This window comes from Vipera ursinii, assembly GCF_947247035.1.
Source record: "Vipera ursinii genome assembly, chromosome: 2".
Lineage (NCBI taxonomy): Eukaryota > Metazoa > Chordata > Lepidosauria > Squamata > Viperidae > Vipera > Vipera ursinii.
This window is the reverse complement of record NC_139513.1, coordinates 2,003,201-2,018,757: the sequence shown is the minus strand read 5'-3', so window position 1 is coordinate 2,018,757 and position 15,557 is coordinate 2,003,201. Positions and strand designations below refer to the sequence as shown.

General features: G+C 50.2%; 1 protein-coding gene across 1 annotated transcript; it reads left to right on the top strand.

The window, feature by feature from the left end:
• Positions 1 to 1,378: 1,378 nt before the first annotated feature.
• On the top strand, positions 1,379 to 7,631 carry LOC310633219 (rano class II histocompatibility antigen, A beta chain-like; the record flags this gene model as incomplete). The annotated part of the gene is made up of 6 exons (XM_083350903.1): positions 1,379 to 1,463; positions 3,071 to 3,214; positions 3,310 to 3,519; positions 6,881 to 7,162; positions 7,309 to 7,397; positions 7,563 to 7,631. The coding sequence occupies 6 exons, from the start codon at positions 1,379 to 1,381 to the stop codon at positions 7,629 to 7,631; spliced, it is 879 nt and encodes a 292-aa protein (XP_083207029.1).
• Positions 7,632 to 15,557: the final 7,926 nt, after the last annotated feature.

The following is a 15,557-nucleotide window of genomic DNA, read 5'->3' as shown; positions in this document are numbered from 1 at the left end:
GCAGGCTTGCTTCGAGGTGCTTGGAGTCTCCACAGGGCAGGATCCACTCCAATGACCAGATCAGCTCTCACATCTTTGGTCTTGCCCCCAGCTGCAAAGCCCCAAAAATTTCCTTCTCCAATGCTGTGCTGGCTTGCGCTCCCTCCACTGAGGCAGTGCCATGGCTGGGGTGCTGGTTACAGGTGCTCCTTCCTCCTCCATGTTGAGATCTTCCTTGAGTCTATGTCAGCCTATCCCTCGAGTTAGGGAAAGTGACTGGAGCTAAGGACCCCAGGGTGCTTAGGATAGAAGGTAGTTTTGGGTTAATGTCATGGTTCTGATAGATGAAACCCATCAAAAGAATTTCAAGGTAAGAATTCTTTCTTAAAGAACATTTTATTCAGGAAACGAAGTATTGGCACTACATAGTTGAATCCAAAACTAAATTCCCTCCCCCCCATACAAAGTAACAAATTGCAATTCCCACCCACAATAAGCAGTCATAAATCACATTCTCCAATTAGCCTGAAACACGGCCTTTCTCTCCAGAACCTCAACTCGCCAAAATGTTATCAGTTTGTCCTTGAGTTCCCACCAAGCAGCGTTATTATTATGGCTAGCTGAGCTTAAGCATTCATCCCAACCTCCCTTCTACAACTGATTTCTAAATAGAAGAAAAGCATATTAAAAGCAAAGCCGAAATGGCTGCAATTTTCATTAGTTGTCAGAGCAGGAACATTCAGTGTTTACGGCATTGACAGAATTTAATATAAAACAAACACAAGTAATAGAACAGCCCTTAAGGACAAAAAACAAACCAAATTAAGGAGATAACTTGACATTTTGCATTTACATTCGTAATCCTTACACCAAACTTCTCCCTTGGGGGAACCTCCTCCAACTGAGCTGGAGAGTGCCTGGCTGGACTTGGTCTTTTCCGTGGAAGGGCCAGAGTCTCAGAAGCCCCACCTGGAGTCCTGGGGGAGGGGGAGGGGCTTAAAAAAGTTTAAAAGGGCATCTAGTCCATTACTCCAGGCACTCAGACAAAAGGAGGGTGAAAATCTTGAAGAGAGCAAAGGAAGGACTGGTCTTCTCTGGGACTGACAAGGGACACCCCTTTGAGTTGCAGCCCCCCAAGACTGCAAAGATTCCACCTTTTCTGCTTCTGCCTCTGGACTGAACTATCTCCTACATCGGGTGAAGTCACAAAGGACTTTGCCGGAGACTGTTGATGCTGCAGAAAGGAGAATTCTTATTGGTCCGACTGCTTTTTCTGGGCACGCCAAATGCTGACTGAGAGGGGGAAAAAAGCTTCCTCCTTACAATTCAGACGCACTGATTTCGCTTCTGGGGCTGGAAGCATTTGTGCCTGTCTCTTTGGGGGTATTTGTAATTATCCATGGCCTCTGCTGGGGTCCCCCTGATGCTGCTGCTGTTGGGGGTGTTGGTCAGGATCTCTGGAAGTGAAGGGGGGAAGGAACCGGGTGAGATGGGGTGGGAGGAGGAAGGAAGGGAGCTGGGACCCCCCCAAGAGTGACTTGGGATAGGAGTCGAGGGAAAGAGAGGCAGGAGTTTGCAGGCACCTCGGTCTCCAAGTGGTCCCTGACCCTTCGCTTCCTGTATCCTGCTCAGGAGGATGGAAAATAATCCCTCTCCCCTTCCCTATATATGATCAAGGTGGGGAAGGGGTTGTGGGAAGGTGGCCAATGTGGGATCAGAGGCAGCCAGGCCCATTTCTTGCCCACCCCGTTGCTCAATTGGAGTGGGACCTTCCGGGCCCCGAATTAGACAGTCCAGAGTCCCCCCTATTTCTTTCATTAAAGAAGGAAGGAGATGGAAAGCAAATGGGAAAGAGGGAAATTGAGACATTTTCAGATCTAATCCACAAATGCACCCAAAAATGTTAAAAAAGACGCATTTTGACAAAAGTATTTTTGCTTCTTCAGAAACAGGAATTGAGCTTCCAACCCTTCTCAGGGAGCCTCTGAATTAGGGAGGAATCTCAGAATCCCCACCCCATAATCCCTCACTGCTCAGTCAGAACCTGGAGGAGAGAGCCATGGGGAGAACTGAGGGAGAAGGCTATTGGGGGGAGAGAGATCTGAATTGCTCCTCTGAAGTTGGCTCCCCAGATCTATTCCTTTTGTGGAAGGGGCTGGAGACCCTACCTCTGAGATGGTCTTGGAGGATTGCAGGGGAGCTATTTGGGGAGGGGGACAGGAAAGTGGCCTGAACTGAAAATCATCCAAAGGTAGGTAGAATGGCTGAAGATTAAGGGGGGGGAAAGAAAAGTTGGGGGTACCCAGAGAAAGTGAGGGTTGAAAGGCTGGGGGAACCCAGGATTATCAGCCCAGATATCCTTATTGTCACCCCTCTTCCCATATTCCCCTCCCCTAAAGAAGAGGGATGGATGGATATTACTTTCTCTCCAGCCCAGAGTGTTCCTGGGGGGAGTCTCTTCAACTCCTCCCCTATATTCCATGCTGTTTTAAGTGGACAAAGAGCCCCCACCCAGATAGTTTATAGTTTATTATATTTGTATACCGCCCTTCTCCCGAAGGACTCAGGGCGGTGAACAGGGCACATATAAAATACAAAGTACAAAAGTTAAAAAGAGAATTAAATACAAAGCCCGAGCTAAAACAATAAATAATAATGTAAAAAACCACAATAAAAAACCCCAACACATCCCCCATCAGGCCAGGCCGGCTTGTTCAAATAAATAGGTCTTCAGATCACGTCGGAAGGAGCGAAGGTCAGGCGCTGTCCGGAGCTCAACCGGCAACTGATTCCATAAGTCCGGGGCGCCCACAGAGCAGGCAGAAAGCAGGAAAGTGTGCTGGACCAGGTGAACTTCTGCCTGCATTTCTCCACTCTAGGAGAATGGAGGCAGTCTATCCAGAAGCTCCTTCCCATTCTCTTCCCCATTCCAAATCCCCAGCAACTCTCCATCACCCCCATCGCCCTGTCGGAAGAGTTAGGAACTTCTCCCCCTTTGTGTGGATTGAGGCTTTTCCTCCTCCACCGCCCAATGGCGAAACATGGAGTGGATTGGGCCAGGGATCTTTTGCATTCCCCCCTCCTCCCCCAGGGAGCCCCTCCAAGAAAGAAAGTGGGGCTGGGGCTGAGAAAGCTCCACGTGGTTCCCGCTTCCAGCTGGACCCTCCAGTGGCCATCCATCAGTCTCCTGCAGCAGTCTCATCCCTTCCCCCTTGGGTCTCTTCTCCATTAATGAGTGGGAATGATGGACCCTGGACTTCCCTCTGATGGTCTTCCTCCTGCTCCTGCTCCTCTTCCTCCTACTCCTCTTCCTCTCCTCCTCCCTCACAGTCCATTTCTTGTACCAGATGAAGGCCGAGTGCCGCTGCTTCAATAGGACGACACAGAGGGTGCGATACCTGTACAGGCAGTTTTACAACCGGCTGGAATACATCCACTTTGACAGCAAACTCAGGAAGTTTGTGGCCATCACAGAGTTGGGGCAGGGGGATGCCGGCGCTTGGAACAGAGATAAGATCGACCTGCAATACCAGAAATCTGGTCTTTGGGATTGGCTGATTAAGTTAAGCTGTTGTTACAGAAATGCTTAGCATTTACTAACAGTCTACAGTAGAAATAAAAACCTGCGGCCGGCGTCAACCTCCCTCCGTCCAGTGCGCTCCCACAGAGAGGGCCTCCTCAGGGTGCCGCCGATCAAAGAATGCCGATTGGTGACCCCCAGGGGGAGAGCGTTCTCTGTGGGTGCGCCAGACCTTTGGAACCGCTTACCGGTCGAGCTCCAGATGGCCCCCCGACCTTCGCTCCTTCCGGCACGATCTCAAAACATTCTTTTTCGAACAAGCTGGCCTGACGGGATGGGGTTGGGTTTTTAAAACTAGTTTTAACTTTAATATGTATTGATTTTATGGGCATGATGATTTAATGGCTTTTTAATTTTTGTATTCGATTTTTATTGTGTATTGCCCTGTTCACCGCCCTGAGTCCTTCGGGAGAAGGGCGGTATAGAAATCAAATTATTAAATTAAATTAAATTAAATTTCACTTTGTATTTTATTGTGCTGGAAATTTTTCCCCCTTTTTCTCTTTCCCCCCTCTTTTTCCCTTTCCCCCTTTATCCTACACTTCTCCTTCCCCTTTCTTTTCCTTTCCCATTTCTCTACTACCTTTATTTTCTATCTTATGCTGTGATCATCCTAATACATTATAATAAAAGGGAGCCTGTTTTTTAGGAGCTCTTCCAGCTCCACAGCCAAAATGTGCAAATTCCTGGGGGAAAAGTTCATCAGATTCACGTCTATATGGCATAAATGTTGAGGTTATGCAAACGGAGGAGAAACGGCCAAACTTTATTCCAGGATCTTCATTCGGGGCTGCTTTGCCAGAAAAAGGGGGGTCCTGAACCCCAGAAAGAAAGAGGGAAATTCTTTCACATTTGGGGCTGAGGGGAGGGAAATGGGAAGGGGCCGATTCTTACAGACCTTCTGAGCAAGGGAGACACATGCTTCAAAAATGGAAAATGGAGTTATGCGGGAATCAGGAGGCTGGCCCAGTAAGCGTGCGCGGGGGGGGGGGAATTATATTTTATTTGTTTTCTTTCTTTTTTCATACTTTCTACTCCTTCAATTCCCAACCAGGCTACGAGAGGTTTTCCTCCCACAGAGTTCAAAAAGCTTAGGAGCTTTCTAGGAAGGAAGGAAGGAAGGAAGGAAGGAAGGAAGGAAGGAAGGAAGGAAGGAAGGAAGGAAGGAAGGAAGGAGCCATTTTCTCCTCTCCCCAGCATTTCCCCCCCCCTGATTTTCTCCCATAGAGATGAACAACAGACATTCTTGAATCCAAACCGACCTGCTATCAGCGGTGGGTCAGAAAACTGCACAGTGCTGGGGTCGAAACCGGCCCTCCGGCAGCCCCTTTGCCAGGAAGAGCCCCAAAGGGAGAAGCTTTTGGGAGGGGCTGGGGAGGGCCACTCCCACCCAGGATGGAGACTTGTGCCGTGGGCATGTGTGTGTGTGAGAGAGGCGGTTTTAAATGTTGATAAGTAAATCGACAGAGTTAGACCACAACCTACTACTTGAAAAGCGAGAAAAAGGTGGGATAGACAACATCCCCACCAGATGGATTTGCAGCTGGCTGAGAAGCCTTACTCAGTGGCACCACATCTGCATGGAGGGAAGTGAGCAGTGGAGAACCAGAAGGCTCCGTCTGAGGCCCAGTAAACTTTCCAATATCTTCATCCATGACTCAGGGGAAGGAATTGAAGGGGAACTCATCAAATTCGCAGAGGACACCTGAAAGGAATAAAATATTATTCAGAAATTTCTAATGAGTCTAAAGGACATTAGAAGAAGCCACCTGAAAATCCTAAGTAATAACGATTGTCTCTCTATGTCATCTAAAAGTTGACAAGTACAAACCGCAAGCAAAGGAAATACAGAAATAACTATAGGAGCCGAGCTTTGTTAATAGAAAATTGGTGGAGCAGTGGGCTAATGCCTCCTTAAGTAACACCAGCTGCCTGCAATTAGTGCAGGTTCGCATCCCACCAGGCTCAAGGTTGACTCAGCCTTCCATCCTTCCGAGGTAGATAAAATGAGGACCCAGATTGTTGGGGGCAATTAAGCTGACTTTGTAATAATGCCGCTTGGGGGTGTGTGTGAAAGCCCTAATAAGCAGGCATATACATAGAATGAAGGCTACTGCTAAGCTTGTAAGCCGCCCTGAGTTTTCAGAGAAGGGCGGGATATAAATGGAATTTAAAAAAAATTAGATGGTGATAGATAGGATGTGTACAAAGGGGCTTCCTGGAACATGGGAGGGACAGTGGTTTTAGGCGGTCCGGATAGTTTACCGGATGATTAGGGAAAGGGCGTTGAGTGCGATAGGGGAGGGGGAAAATCTGTGTCAGGGATAGGATATAAAAATGTGTCAAACAGCTCTGTAAGGTGTGACTGAACTCCTGTGTGGGTTTCAGCTCACTAAGCCTTTGCAAACCTTTCTTTTTAAATAAAAACTTTGTTACTGGAATTCCAAGTGAGTTTGTTTGTTTTGGGATATTGAGCCACATTCCAAACACACCAAACTGGCAGGAGCAGCCAACACCCCAGAAGACAAACTCGGAATCCCAAAAGATCTTGACAGACTTGAACAAGGGACCCCGTCCAACAAAATGAGTTTCATTGTGGAGGAAAGGAAAGTCTCACCCTGAGGCAGGAAAAAAACCAAAGGTTCAAGTACAGATTAGGTGCAATCTGGCTCAAAATCTGGGGGTCCTAATGGGGAGCATCACACTGGAGGTCATTGTTGAATTAAGAGGCAATCCCCCCTCCCCCATCACACATACTGTTCCTCCCCATCTTTTAACTATAATTTTATCTTGATTGAGAATTCCATTTTGATTGCTATAGTAATATTTATCTGTTAGGATTTTAATGTTTTAATGCTGTAAGCTGCCTAGAATCGTTTTATCATGAGATGGTGGCAAATAAATTTAATAAATAAATATATGTTCCGGATTATACCTAATTTTTTAAAATGTGGTTTTATTATGAATGAGATCCCTGCAATTCTCCGAAGCATGCTCTGTGTGCCTTCCCTGTCTTCTGGGTCTCTTTCCATCTCCCCCACATCTGGCAGGAAATTCCTTCTGTCTAGGGGTGATTCCAGCATTTATTCCTGTTAGATTTGTGCAATTTAATGATGGAAACTGATATCAACTGGGAAGGATGTACTTTTTTTTCATCTTTCAGGATCCCCTTTAATTTCTTGCTGCAATTTGCTTTGAAAATGACTTAAAACAAATAATATTTGCAGGAGTGAAAAGGGATCTTGGCTTGAACTAACCAACTTGGTCTCCCGTTCTGGGTCCACTTTGTGTTGTGTCCCTCCTCCCCCTCCTCCCCTCCAGCCAAGCCCACCCTCTCCATCTCCCCCACCAAGCTGGACCCGGCTTCCCTCCATACCATTCTCCTCTGCACCGCGAGGGGCTTCTACCCCGTGGAGATCGAGGTCCGCTGGCTGAAGAACGGGCAGCCGGAGGAGGAGGGTGTGGCCTTCGGGGAGGAGCTCCAGAATGGAGACTGGACCTACCAGCTCCAGGTGATGCTGGAGACCCAGCCCCAGCGGGGGAATGTCTACACCTGCCAGGTGGGGCACGCCAGCCTGGAGGCCCCCATCACCGTCCAGTGGGGTGAGCCCCTCCCCTCCTGCTCTGGGGACCCCCTCCTGCCCTGAGAGGGGGAGAGAGGCCCTCCCTGTGGGGGGAGCCGGGATGGACCCTCCGGGGGAGGGGAAGCTGACTCTGATCCTCCTGCTCAGGGGAGGCTCCTTCCCCAGAGCCCCGATCCTCCAACTCGGCCAGGAGCAAACTCTGGACGGGGATTATGGGGTCCCTGATTGGGGTGATCTTCTTTGCATTGGGCTCTACCTGAAGACCAAGAAAGGTGAGTCGGGGGGGGGGCTGGATAAGAGATTGTGGGGAGGGGACCATCCAGGGGAGTGGTCTCATCAAACTTTATGTTGAGATGGCCAAGAGAGTCCCCAGGGAAATTTGCTTGGGAAACTCTGTTCTTTGAGGGTCTACTGTATAGCTGAGCATCCTGCAACCTATTATGGGCTATCGATGGGGAGGGGGACCCCCTGAGTCCTCCAGCCCATGAAGGGTTCTGATTGGCTCTTTTTCTCCTTCCAGCAATTCCCATCCAGCCACTTGCAGGTGAGTTTCTCCTCAGGTTACAGATGTTTCTTTAACATTCGTTAATTGTTCCTTTTTTAAAAAAAATGTGCCTGAACAAAACCACCTTGCTGTGGATACAACAAATTTTTGGAATGTTGGGCAGCTTTTTCTTACAGAGACCTGCAAATGCAATGCAATCAAAAACAAACAGACAGAGAAACACTAAAATCTGACCCAGGATATTTCCAAGTTTTGGGAAATTGCAAAATGGAAGGGAGGTCTCCTTCTGACATTTCTCACAATTTCTGGCAAGCAGACACCAAGCTTTGCTGCCATCCCCCATCTTGGCCCCATCTACTTTGTTCATATGAAATGTCTGGGGGGGGCAGGCCTCCTTTCTTGATTAACCCCCCCAATTAAGTCAATTAGGGAACATTCCAGAAGTCCTGGGAGATGAATTGCTGGTACTTCCCATTCTTTTCCTTCCTGAAAGGGGCGGAGCCTCCCTCTATCTTGTCTCTGCCTATCAAGACACACACACACACACACACACACACACACACACACACACCACAATGTGGGCCTGTCTGGGGGGGCAGCTGAAAGAGAGGAATAATAAGTTATTTGCACTGAAAGTTTCACTTTATATTCTAATTTTCTCCCCATCTCTTTTTTTTCTACAGCACTCATGAATTAATCCTGATGTCCTTCCTGATTCCTGATGGGAAAGGAAGTTTTTTTCCAGTAGCTGATGAATTCCTGGCTTTTTCACAATCTCTGAAAATTGGTCAAGATTTTAGATTAGGGAGAGGAGGAGAAGGGCAGCCTGGAGCTTCTCCTGCTGAGACCCCTCTGGCTTTCCTTTGAAGGCCTCTCTTTCTTGTGAGGGAGGGGTGGAGACCATCCAGACTGACCCTGGAGACTCTGGACTTTCCTGTCCCTCCAGACCCCCCATCTCTCCTGGCTTGAACCCACAGCAGCTTCATCTGCATTACTCTTCCTACAAACCCATTCCCTTCACTGTCGTATAAAATAATACATTTGTTGAAAAACCCTGGAATTCCTCCTTCCTTTCTCTTCCTCCTCATCTTTCCTGCCCCCACAGGAGGGTCCTCCCTTCTCTCCTCTCCCTCCCCAGATTGAGGCCTCCCCTGTGTCCAGATTGACCATCCTGGCTAGTTTAGTCCTGAAGCCAGAACTGGTTCGGGAGGAAGGTGGGCAGGACCCCCCCTCTTCTTCAATCTCCCCAAAGCCCTGCCAGATGGAGGGGACCCCTCAGAGAACCCCCATTCCTGCCTCCCCTGGAGAGCTTCTTCTGGGGCTGAAAAACTGCTGGAGCTGGAGGTTCCCCTGGCTTCATCTGGGCCTCTTTCTCCAGGATCGGAGCTGGTTTGAGCCCCTCACAAGCCAGTGAGGCTCCTGCCCCATTCACACCCAGTGCCTCCCTCTTTGGGGCCCTGATCCCCTCAGCTGCACCCCTCCAGACAAATTCCCCCCCATCCATCCCCCCCCCCCGCAAAAGATGCCAGGGCTGGGGAGGGCGGAGAGCAATGCGGCCTCCCTGGGGATGGAGGGGAAATTTCCCTCCCTGCAGCCGAGGATCACCTTCGCTTTGTTTACCAGTGGGTGAAGTGACAAAGGACTCTGCCCAGAGACTGATGACGTGGTAGGAGGGAGAATTCCCATTGGTTACTCCCCTTGAGGGCATTTCCAGTTCTGAAGTCCTAGGAAATGCCTCCTCCATCCCCACTCCAGACCCCCCTTGATTCCTCCTCTTGGGTTGGGGGCGTCCCTGGGATATACATGCTGCTGGGAGGAGCGCTGGGCCAGTTCCCTGGAAGTGAAGCGGGGAAGGAAGGGGTAAGAAGGGGCTGGAAGGGAGGGGGTGAGGGGCTGGAAGGGACCCTCACTGTTTCTAGTGGAGGGGGAGAGAAAGGGGCTGGGACCCCAGATGTGACTGGGAAAGGGTTCAAGGGCAAGAGAGCCTGCATGAACCTCACTCCTTCCACACATCTCCCCAGGAGGATGGATAGAGACCCCCACTTTGTTGGTTGGGACTGAGGTGGGGAGGGGATCATGGGGAGGCAGCCGAGGTGGGATTGTCTTAGGGCAAAAATCTGGTTTTTCACATCTGAGTATGTAAAGAATTCTTTTTGGTTGTGGGGTCCCAGTCCCTCCCCATCTAGGCAGGGATCCCAATTGAAGCTCCCACCCCTGAGACAAGTGCCTGGACACCAGTGACACCCCCGCACCTTCCATGCAGGAGATCCCACCGGCTCTCCCCCACCCACCCCTGAGGCTTCTCTCCCTGAGGGACATCTTTCCAAGGGGGGCATTTCTTGCCTCCCCCTGAGAATAAACAGTTCCCCCAGGGAATTGGAGCGTTTTTCTCCTCCTCCTCCTGCCCTCCAGAGTGAGGCCGTGACATGTTTCCCTCCCAGGGATGGAGCATGAAAGGGCTGCTCTGCACCAGAGAGGCCTTTTCCTGGCTGGTTCCCACAATGGAGCATAAAACGGGGAATCGATCCAGATCCAGTCAGAGCACAAACTGCACCCGGGAGAGGGAGGGAGAGAAAAAAGGAAGGAAGGAAGGAAGGAGGGAAGGAAAGAAGGAAGGAAAAGAGGGAGGGAAGGAAGGAAGGAGAAGGAAGAAAGAAAAAAATGGAGGGAAGGTAGGAAGGAAAGGATGGATGGATAGAGGGAGGGATTCCCCCTTCCTATCCTTCTGATTTCCCCCCATTGAGGTCAACAACAGCCATTCTTGAACCAAAACTGAAGGGTCAAAAAACCCTTCAGTGCTGGGGACAAAACCTCCCCCCACTCAGCCCCTTCGCCAGGAAGGAAAAGGGTCCAAGCAGAAGCTTTTTGGAGGGGTGGGGGGTCTTCCCCCTCCTTTTTGATGCAAGGCCAGATAACGCATTTCTGTGTGTCTGAAGGCTCCCAAGGACTCCCCAGTCAGACACCTCAGAGACCTCCAAGTCCTCAGCAGCTGTGGGACAGCGCCTCTCCTTCTGCCATCCACTGTAGCCCCCCAGACCTTCTAGGCAGTTCAATGGGGGGAGAGCAAAAGGAAGCCCACCCTCCCCTCCAGGGCTGGCCTGAAACCCCCCTTGAGCTGCATCCACCCAAGACTGAAGGGATTTCTCTTCCCTCCCACTTTCTCTGCTTCTCTCTTTGCGCCGTACTATCTCCTGCATTGGGTGAAATCAAGGGAGACTCTGCCTGGAGACCGATGACGTTACAAAAGAAAGAATTCCCATCGGTCCCTCCGCTTTTCTGGTCCCTCCCAATTCCAAAGTTCGAGCAAAAAGCCCCCACTCCTAATCCATACCCCCCCCGATTCCGCCTCTGGGTCTGGGAGCCTCTGCACCTTTCTCCCCTCTCTTTGGGGGCGCTTATGGGGCAGCATCCATGGACTCTGCTGGGGCCCCCTGAGGCTGCTTCTAGTGGGGGTGCTGGCCTGGATCCCTGGAAGCGAAGGGGGGAAGGAGAACCCCGGTAAGGAGGGGGCTGGGTGGGGAGAGGAGAGGGGACTCTTGGTGCCCCTGGGGGAGGGGGCAAAAAAGGGGCTGGGACCCCAGTGGTGGGAAAAAGGGTTGAGGGCAAGAGAGACGGGAGCCTGCAGGAAGGCTAAAACATGTAAGGAATGTTTGCTGGAATTGGGTATGTCTAGTCTAATGAAGAGAAGGACTAACCAAAGAGAGAAGCAACCTAGGAGAAATTTCCTTACAGAACAATTAAGCAGTGGAACAACCTGCCTCCAGAAGCTGTGAATGCTCCAACACTGGAAGTTTTTAAGAAGAGACTGGTCAGCCATTTGTCTGAAATTTAATTTAATTTAATTTATTGAGATTTTTATACCGCCCTTCTCCCAAAGGGACTCAGGGCGGTTCACAGGGCATAAATATAAACACCAATACAAACATTAAAAAATAATTAAATTAATGCCCAAGTTAAAACCAGAATACTAAAACAAACCAATAAAAAACCCAAGTACCCCCATCAGGCCAGACCCGCTAGTTCAAATAAATGGGTCTTCAACCCGCGACGGAAGGATCGGAGGTCTGATGCCATCCGGAGCTCGACCGGCAGTTGATTCCATAACGCCGGAGCACCCACAGAGAAGGCCCTCCCCCTGGGGGCCACCAGTCGACATTCCTTGACAGGAGGCACCCTGAGGAGGCCCTCTCTGTGGGCGCGCACAGGGCGGAGGGGAGTCGACGCCGGCAGCAGGTGGTCCTCGAGGTATCGCGGACCCATGCCATGTAGGGACTTAAAGATCATAACCAAAACCTTGAACCTTACCCGGAAGACAACTGGCAACCAATGCAGCTCACGGAGCAAAGGTGTAACATGGGAGTACCGGGAAACTCCCAAGACAACTCTCGCGGCCGCATTCTGTACCAGTTGGAGCCTCCGAGTAGTCTTCAAGGGAAGTCCCATGTAGAGAGCGTTACAGTAGTCTAGGCGAGAGGTCACGAGCGCATGAGTGACCGTACACAAGGCCTCCCGATCCAGATAGGGCCGCAACTGGCGCACCAGGCGAACCTGGGCAAAAGCCCCCCTAGTCACGGCCACTATGTGATCCTCCAAAGTGAGTCGTGAATCTAGGAGGACTCCCAAGTTGCGAGCCCTATCCACAGGGGGTAAAAGCTCACCCCCCATAGAAAGAGGTGGAACATCCCAGGTGTCTCGGGAAGCCGGAATGTACAGCCACTCAGTCTTGTCAGGGTTGAGTTGAAGTCTGTTCCTCCCCATCCAGACCCGAACCGCCTCCAGGCAACGGGACATCACAGCGAGGGCATCACTGGGGTGGTTTGGGGTCGAAATAAAAAGTTGGGTATCATCAGCATATTGATGGTATAGAGTTTCCTGCCTGAGCAGTGAGTTGGACTCAATGACCCCCAAGGTCCCTTCCAACATTATTATTATTATTATTATTATTATTATTATTGTTGTTGTTGTTGTTGTTGTTGTTGTTGTTGTTGTTGTTGTTGTTGTTGAATATTAGCTAACCTGTATGGTAAGGAAAAGGAGGTCGACCAATAGTTAAAAGAACACAAATATTAATTATTAATTAATTTTATTATTTGATGATGTTAGATTTTAATTTTATCAATCTAATTATTTTTATTATCTTGGATTTTAAATTACCAAACTGTTAACTAGAGGAAGACGAAGCATTTAAACCAACAACAATTGCAATCAATAATCAAATGTTAAGAGCATAAGAAACCATTTCATTATCATGTCCCTACTGTTACCCTTAGATGTTCCTTAGTGTTTAGATCTGGCCTCAGGATAATAATATAGCACTTGGGGAAGAAGATGCAACCCAACAGCCCAGCAGCAGAAGACAAGATGGAGAAAACCTGCACGGCCACCATAGATTTTCCTTTGCTGCTCAGGTAGGTGGGAAGGAAGGAGACCCAGACACTGCAGAAGACCAGCATGCTGAAGGTGATCAGTTTGGCTTCATTGAAGGCCCCAGGCAGGTTTCTGGCCAGGAAAGCCACTGTGAAGCAAATGGCAGCCAGGAAACCCATGTAGCCAAGGACAGTATAAAACATAGTGACAGAGCCTTCATTGCATTGAAGGATGATCTCTCCAGGCTGGGAGTGCAGGTCAGAGTCAGGGAATGGTGGAGAAACTCCCAGCCACATGACACAGATAAAAATTTGGACCCCTGAACAAGAAAGGATGATGGAGTTGGCCAAACTCTTCCCCAACCATCTCCTCATCCTGTTCCCTGGTTTTGAGGCCAGGAAGGCCAGCACTACCGTGATTGTTTTGGACAACACAGAAGAGATGGATACTGAGAAGACAATGCTGAACATTGTTTGTCGGAGAAGGCAGGTGTCTTTCCTTGGTTGTCCAATGAAGAGAAAGGGAGACAAAAAACAAAGCAGGAGGGAGACTAGGAGGGTAAAGGAGAGGTCCCGGTTGTTGGCTTTGACAATGGGAGTTTCTAGATATTTAAGGAATATGATTAAAACAAGGCCTGTGGTTAGAAAGAAGAGTAGAGCAAAGGAAATGAGGATGATGCCCAGATGTTCTTCATAGGACAGGAAGGTTATTTTTTTTGTAATACATTCGATTCGGTTCTTGGTTGGATATTGATCATCTGGGCACTTGGTGCATTTTTTGGTATCTGAGAAAAGAAAGTAACATTTCTTTTATAGTCTTTCAAATTTCAAAAAAACCCTTTGGATGAGATGTCATACTGAGAGACAGGAAAGCCTCAGCAAATGGTATATTCTTATAGTCCAGCAAAAAAAATTCCCACTATAAAAAACTAGTAAAAACAAAAACAACATAATAAAATTAAAAGAAGAAATATCTGGTGCAACAACTTCCCTTCTCTGAGGTAATCCACCAAATTCTTATCTTGCACTGACCTTACCTTATCCCAAATATCAGGTAAAAGTAGCAACTCTCCAGAAGTTTAAGCAGATGGGGGCCTATTGGATTTCAAGGGCAAGTGGCTTCAATAGGGCAGGAATTGCACCAGAAAGGGCAGGCTTGTGAGGACCTATAAAGTGGCAATGTTTTAGGGAACAGATCTTTGGCATGCCAATTACATTTAGAAAGAAACTGGGAGCCTGTTCAGCCATCAGAATATGGGTGTTCTGTGGAAGAACATGAGGAAACCCAACATTGTGCATGGCTTTGCATTCTGGACCATCTGTAAATTCAAGGTGTTTTTTTCAAGAGCAACCCCATGAGTATGGGATAAAAACATAGAAACAGACTGATGGCAGAAAAAGACCTAGTGCTCCATCAAGACTGTTCCTTTAACTTCCGTATATACTTGAGTATAAGCCGACTCGAGTATAAGCCGAGACCCCTAATTTTACCCCCAAAAACTGAAAAAAGTTCTTGACTCAAGTATAAGCCGAGGCTGGGATCCGCCGAGTGGCTTTCAGCACTGGAGAAAATGCAAAATCGCTCGAGACCAAACTTGAAGGAATCAGCTGCCGGTGGGAGCGAGGCGATCCGTGCGGTCCCGTGACAGCCAGTCGGGCAAGCAACGCGAAGAGCGGCAGGGCTTTATTTTTGCACCGTGGAGCTCCCCCTCCCCCTCCTCCCAAACTCCCCCTCTCTCCCCCTTCCCCCCACTTCCCAGAGCTGAATACAGGGTATTAACCGGCGGCGGAGGCTTGCAGAACGGCGGATCGAGCCTCTGTCACCGGCGGCTGGATCCGCGCTCTGCAAGCCTCTGCCGCCGGCGGAGGCTGGATCCGTGCTCCACAAGCCTCTGCCGCTGGCTGGATCCACGCTCCGCAAGCCTCTGCCGCCGGCGGAGGCTGGATCCGCGCTCCGGAAGCCTCTGCCGCCGGCGGAGGCTGGATCCATGCTCCACAAGCCTCTGCCGCCGGCTGGATCCGCGCCCTGCCGCCGTCAGAGGCTTGCGGAGCGCGGATCCAGTGTGGGGGAAAAGCCCTTTAGCAGGATTTGCCTGCATGCCGGCGGAGGCTGGATCCGCGCTCCGCAAGCCTCTTCCGCCGGCTGGATCCGCGCCCTGCCGGCGGCAGAGGCTTGCGGAGCGCGGATCCAGCCTCCGCCGGCGGCAGAGGCTTGCGGAGCGCGGATCCAGTGGGGGGGAAAAGCCGTTTAGCAGGATTTGCCTGCATGCCGGCGGAGGCTGGATCCGCGCTCCGCAAGCCTCTGCCGCCGGCGGAGGCTGGATCTGTGCTCCACAAGCCTCTGCCGCCGGCTGGATCCGCGCCCTGCCGCCGGCAGAGGCTTCCGGAGCGCGGATCCAGCCTCCGCTGGCATGCAGGCAAATCCTGCTAAAGGGCTTTTCCCCCCCCACTGGATCCACGCTCCGCAAGCCTCTGCCGCCGGCTGGATCTGCGCCCTGCCGCCGGCAGAGGCTTGCGGAGCGCGGATCCAGCCTCCGCCGGCG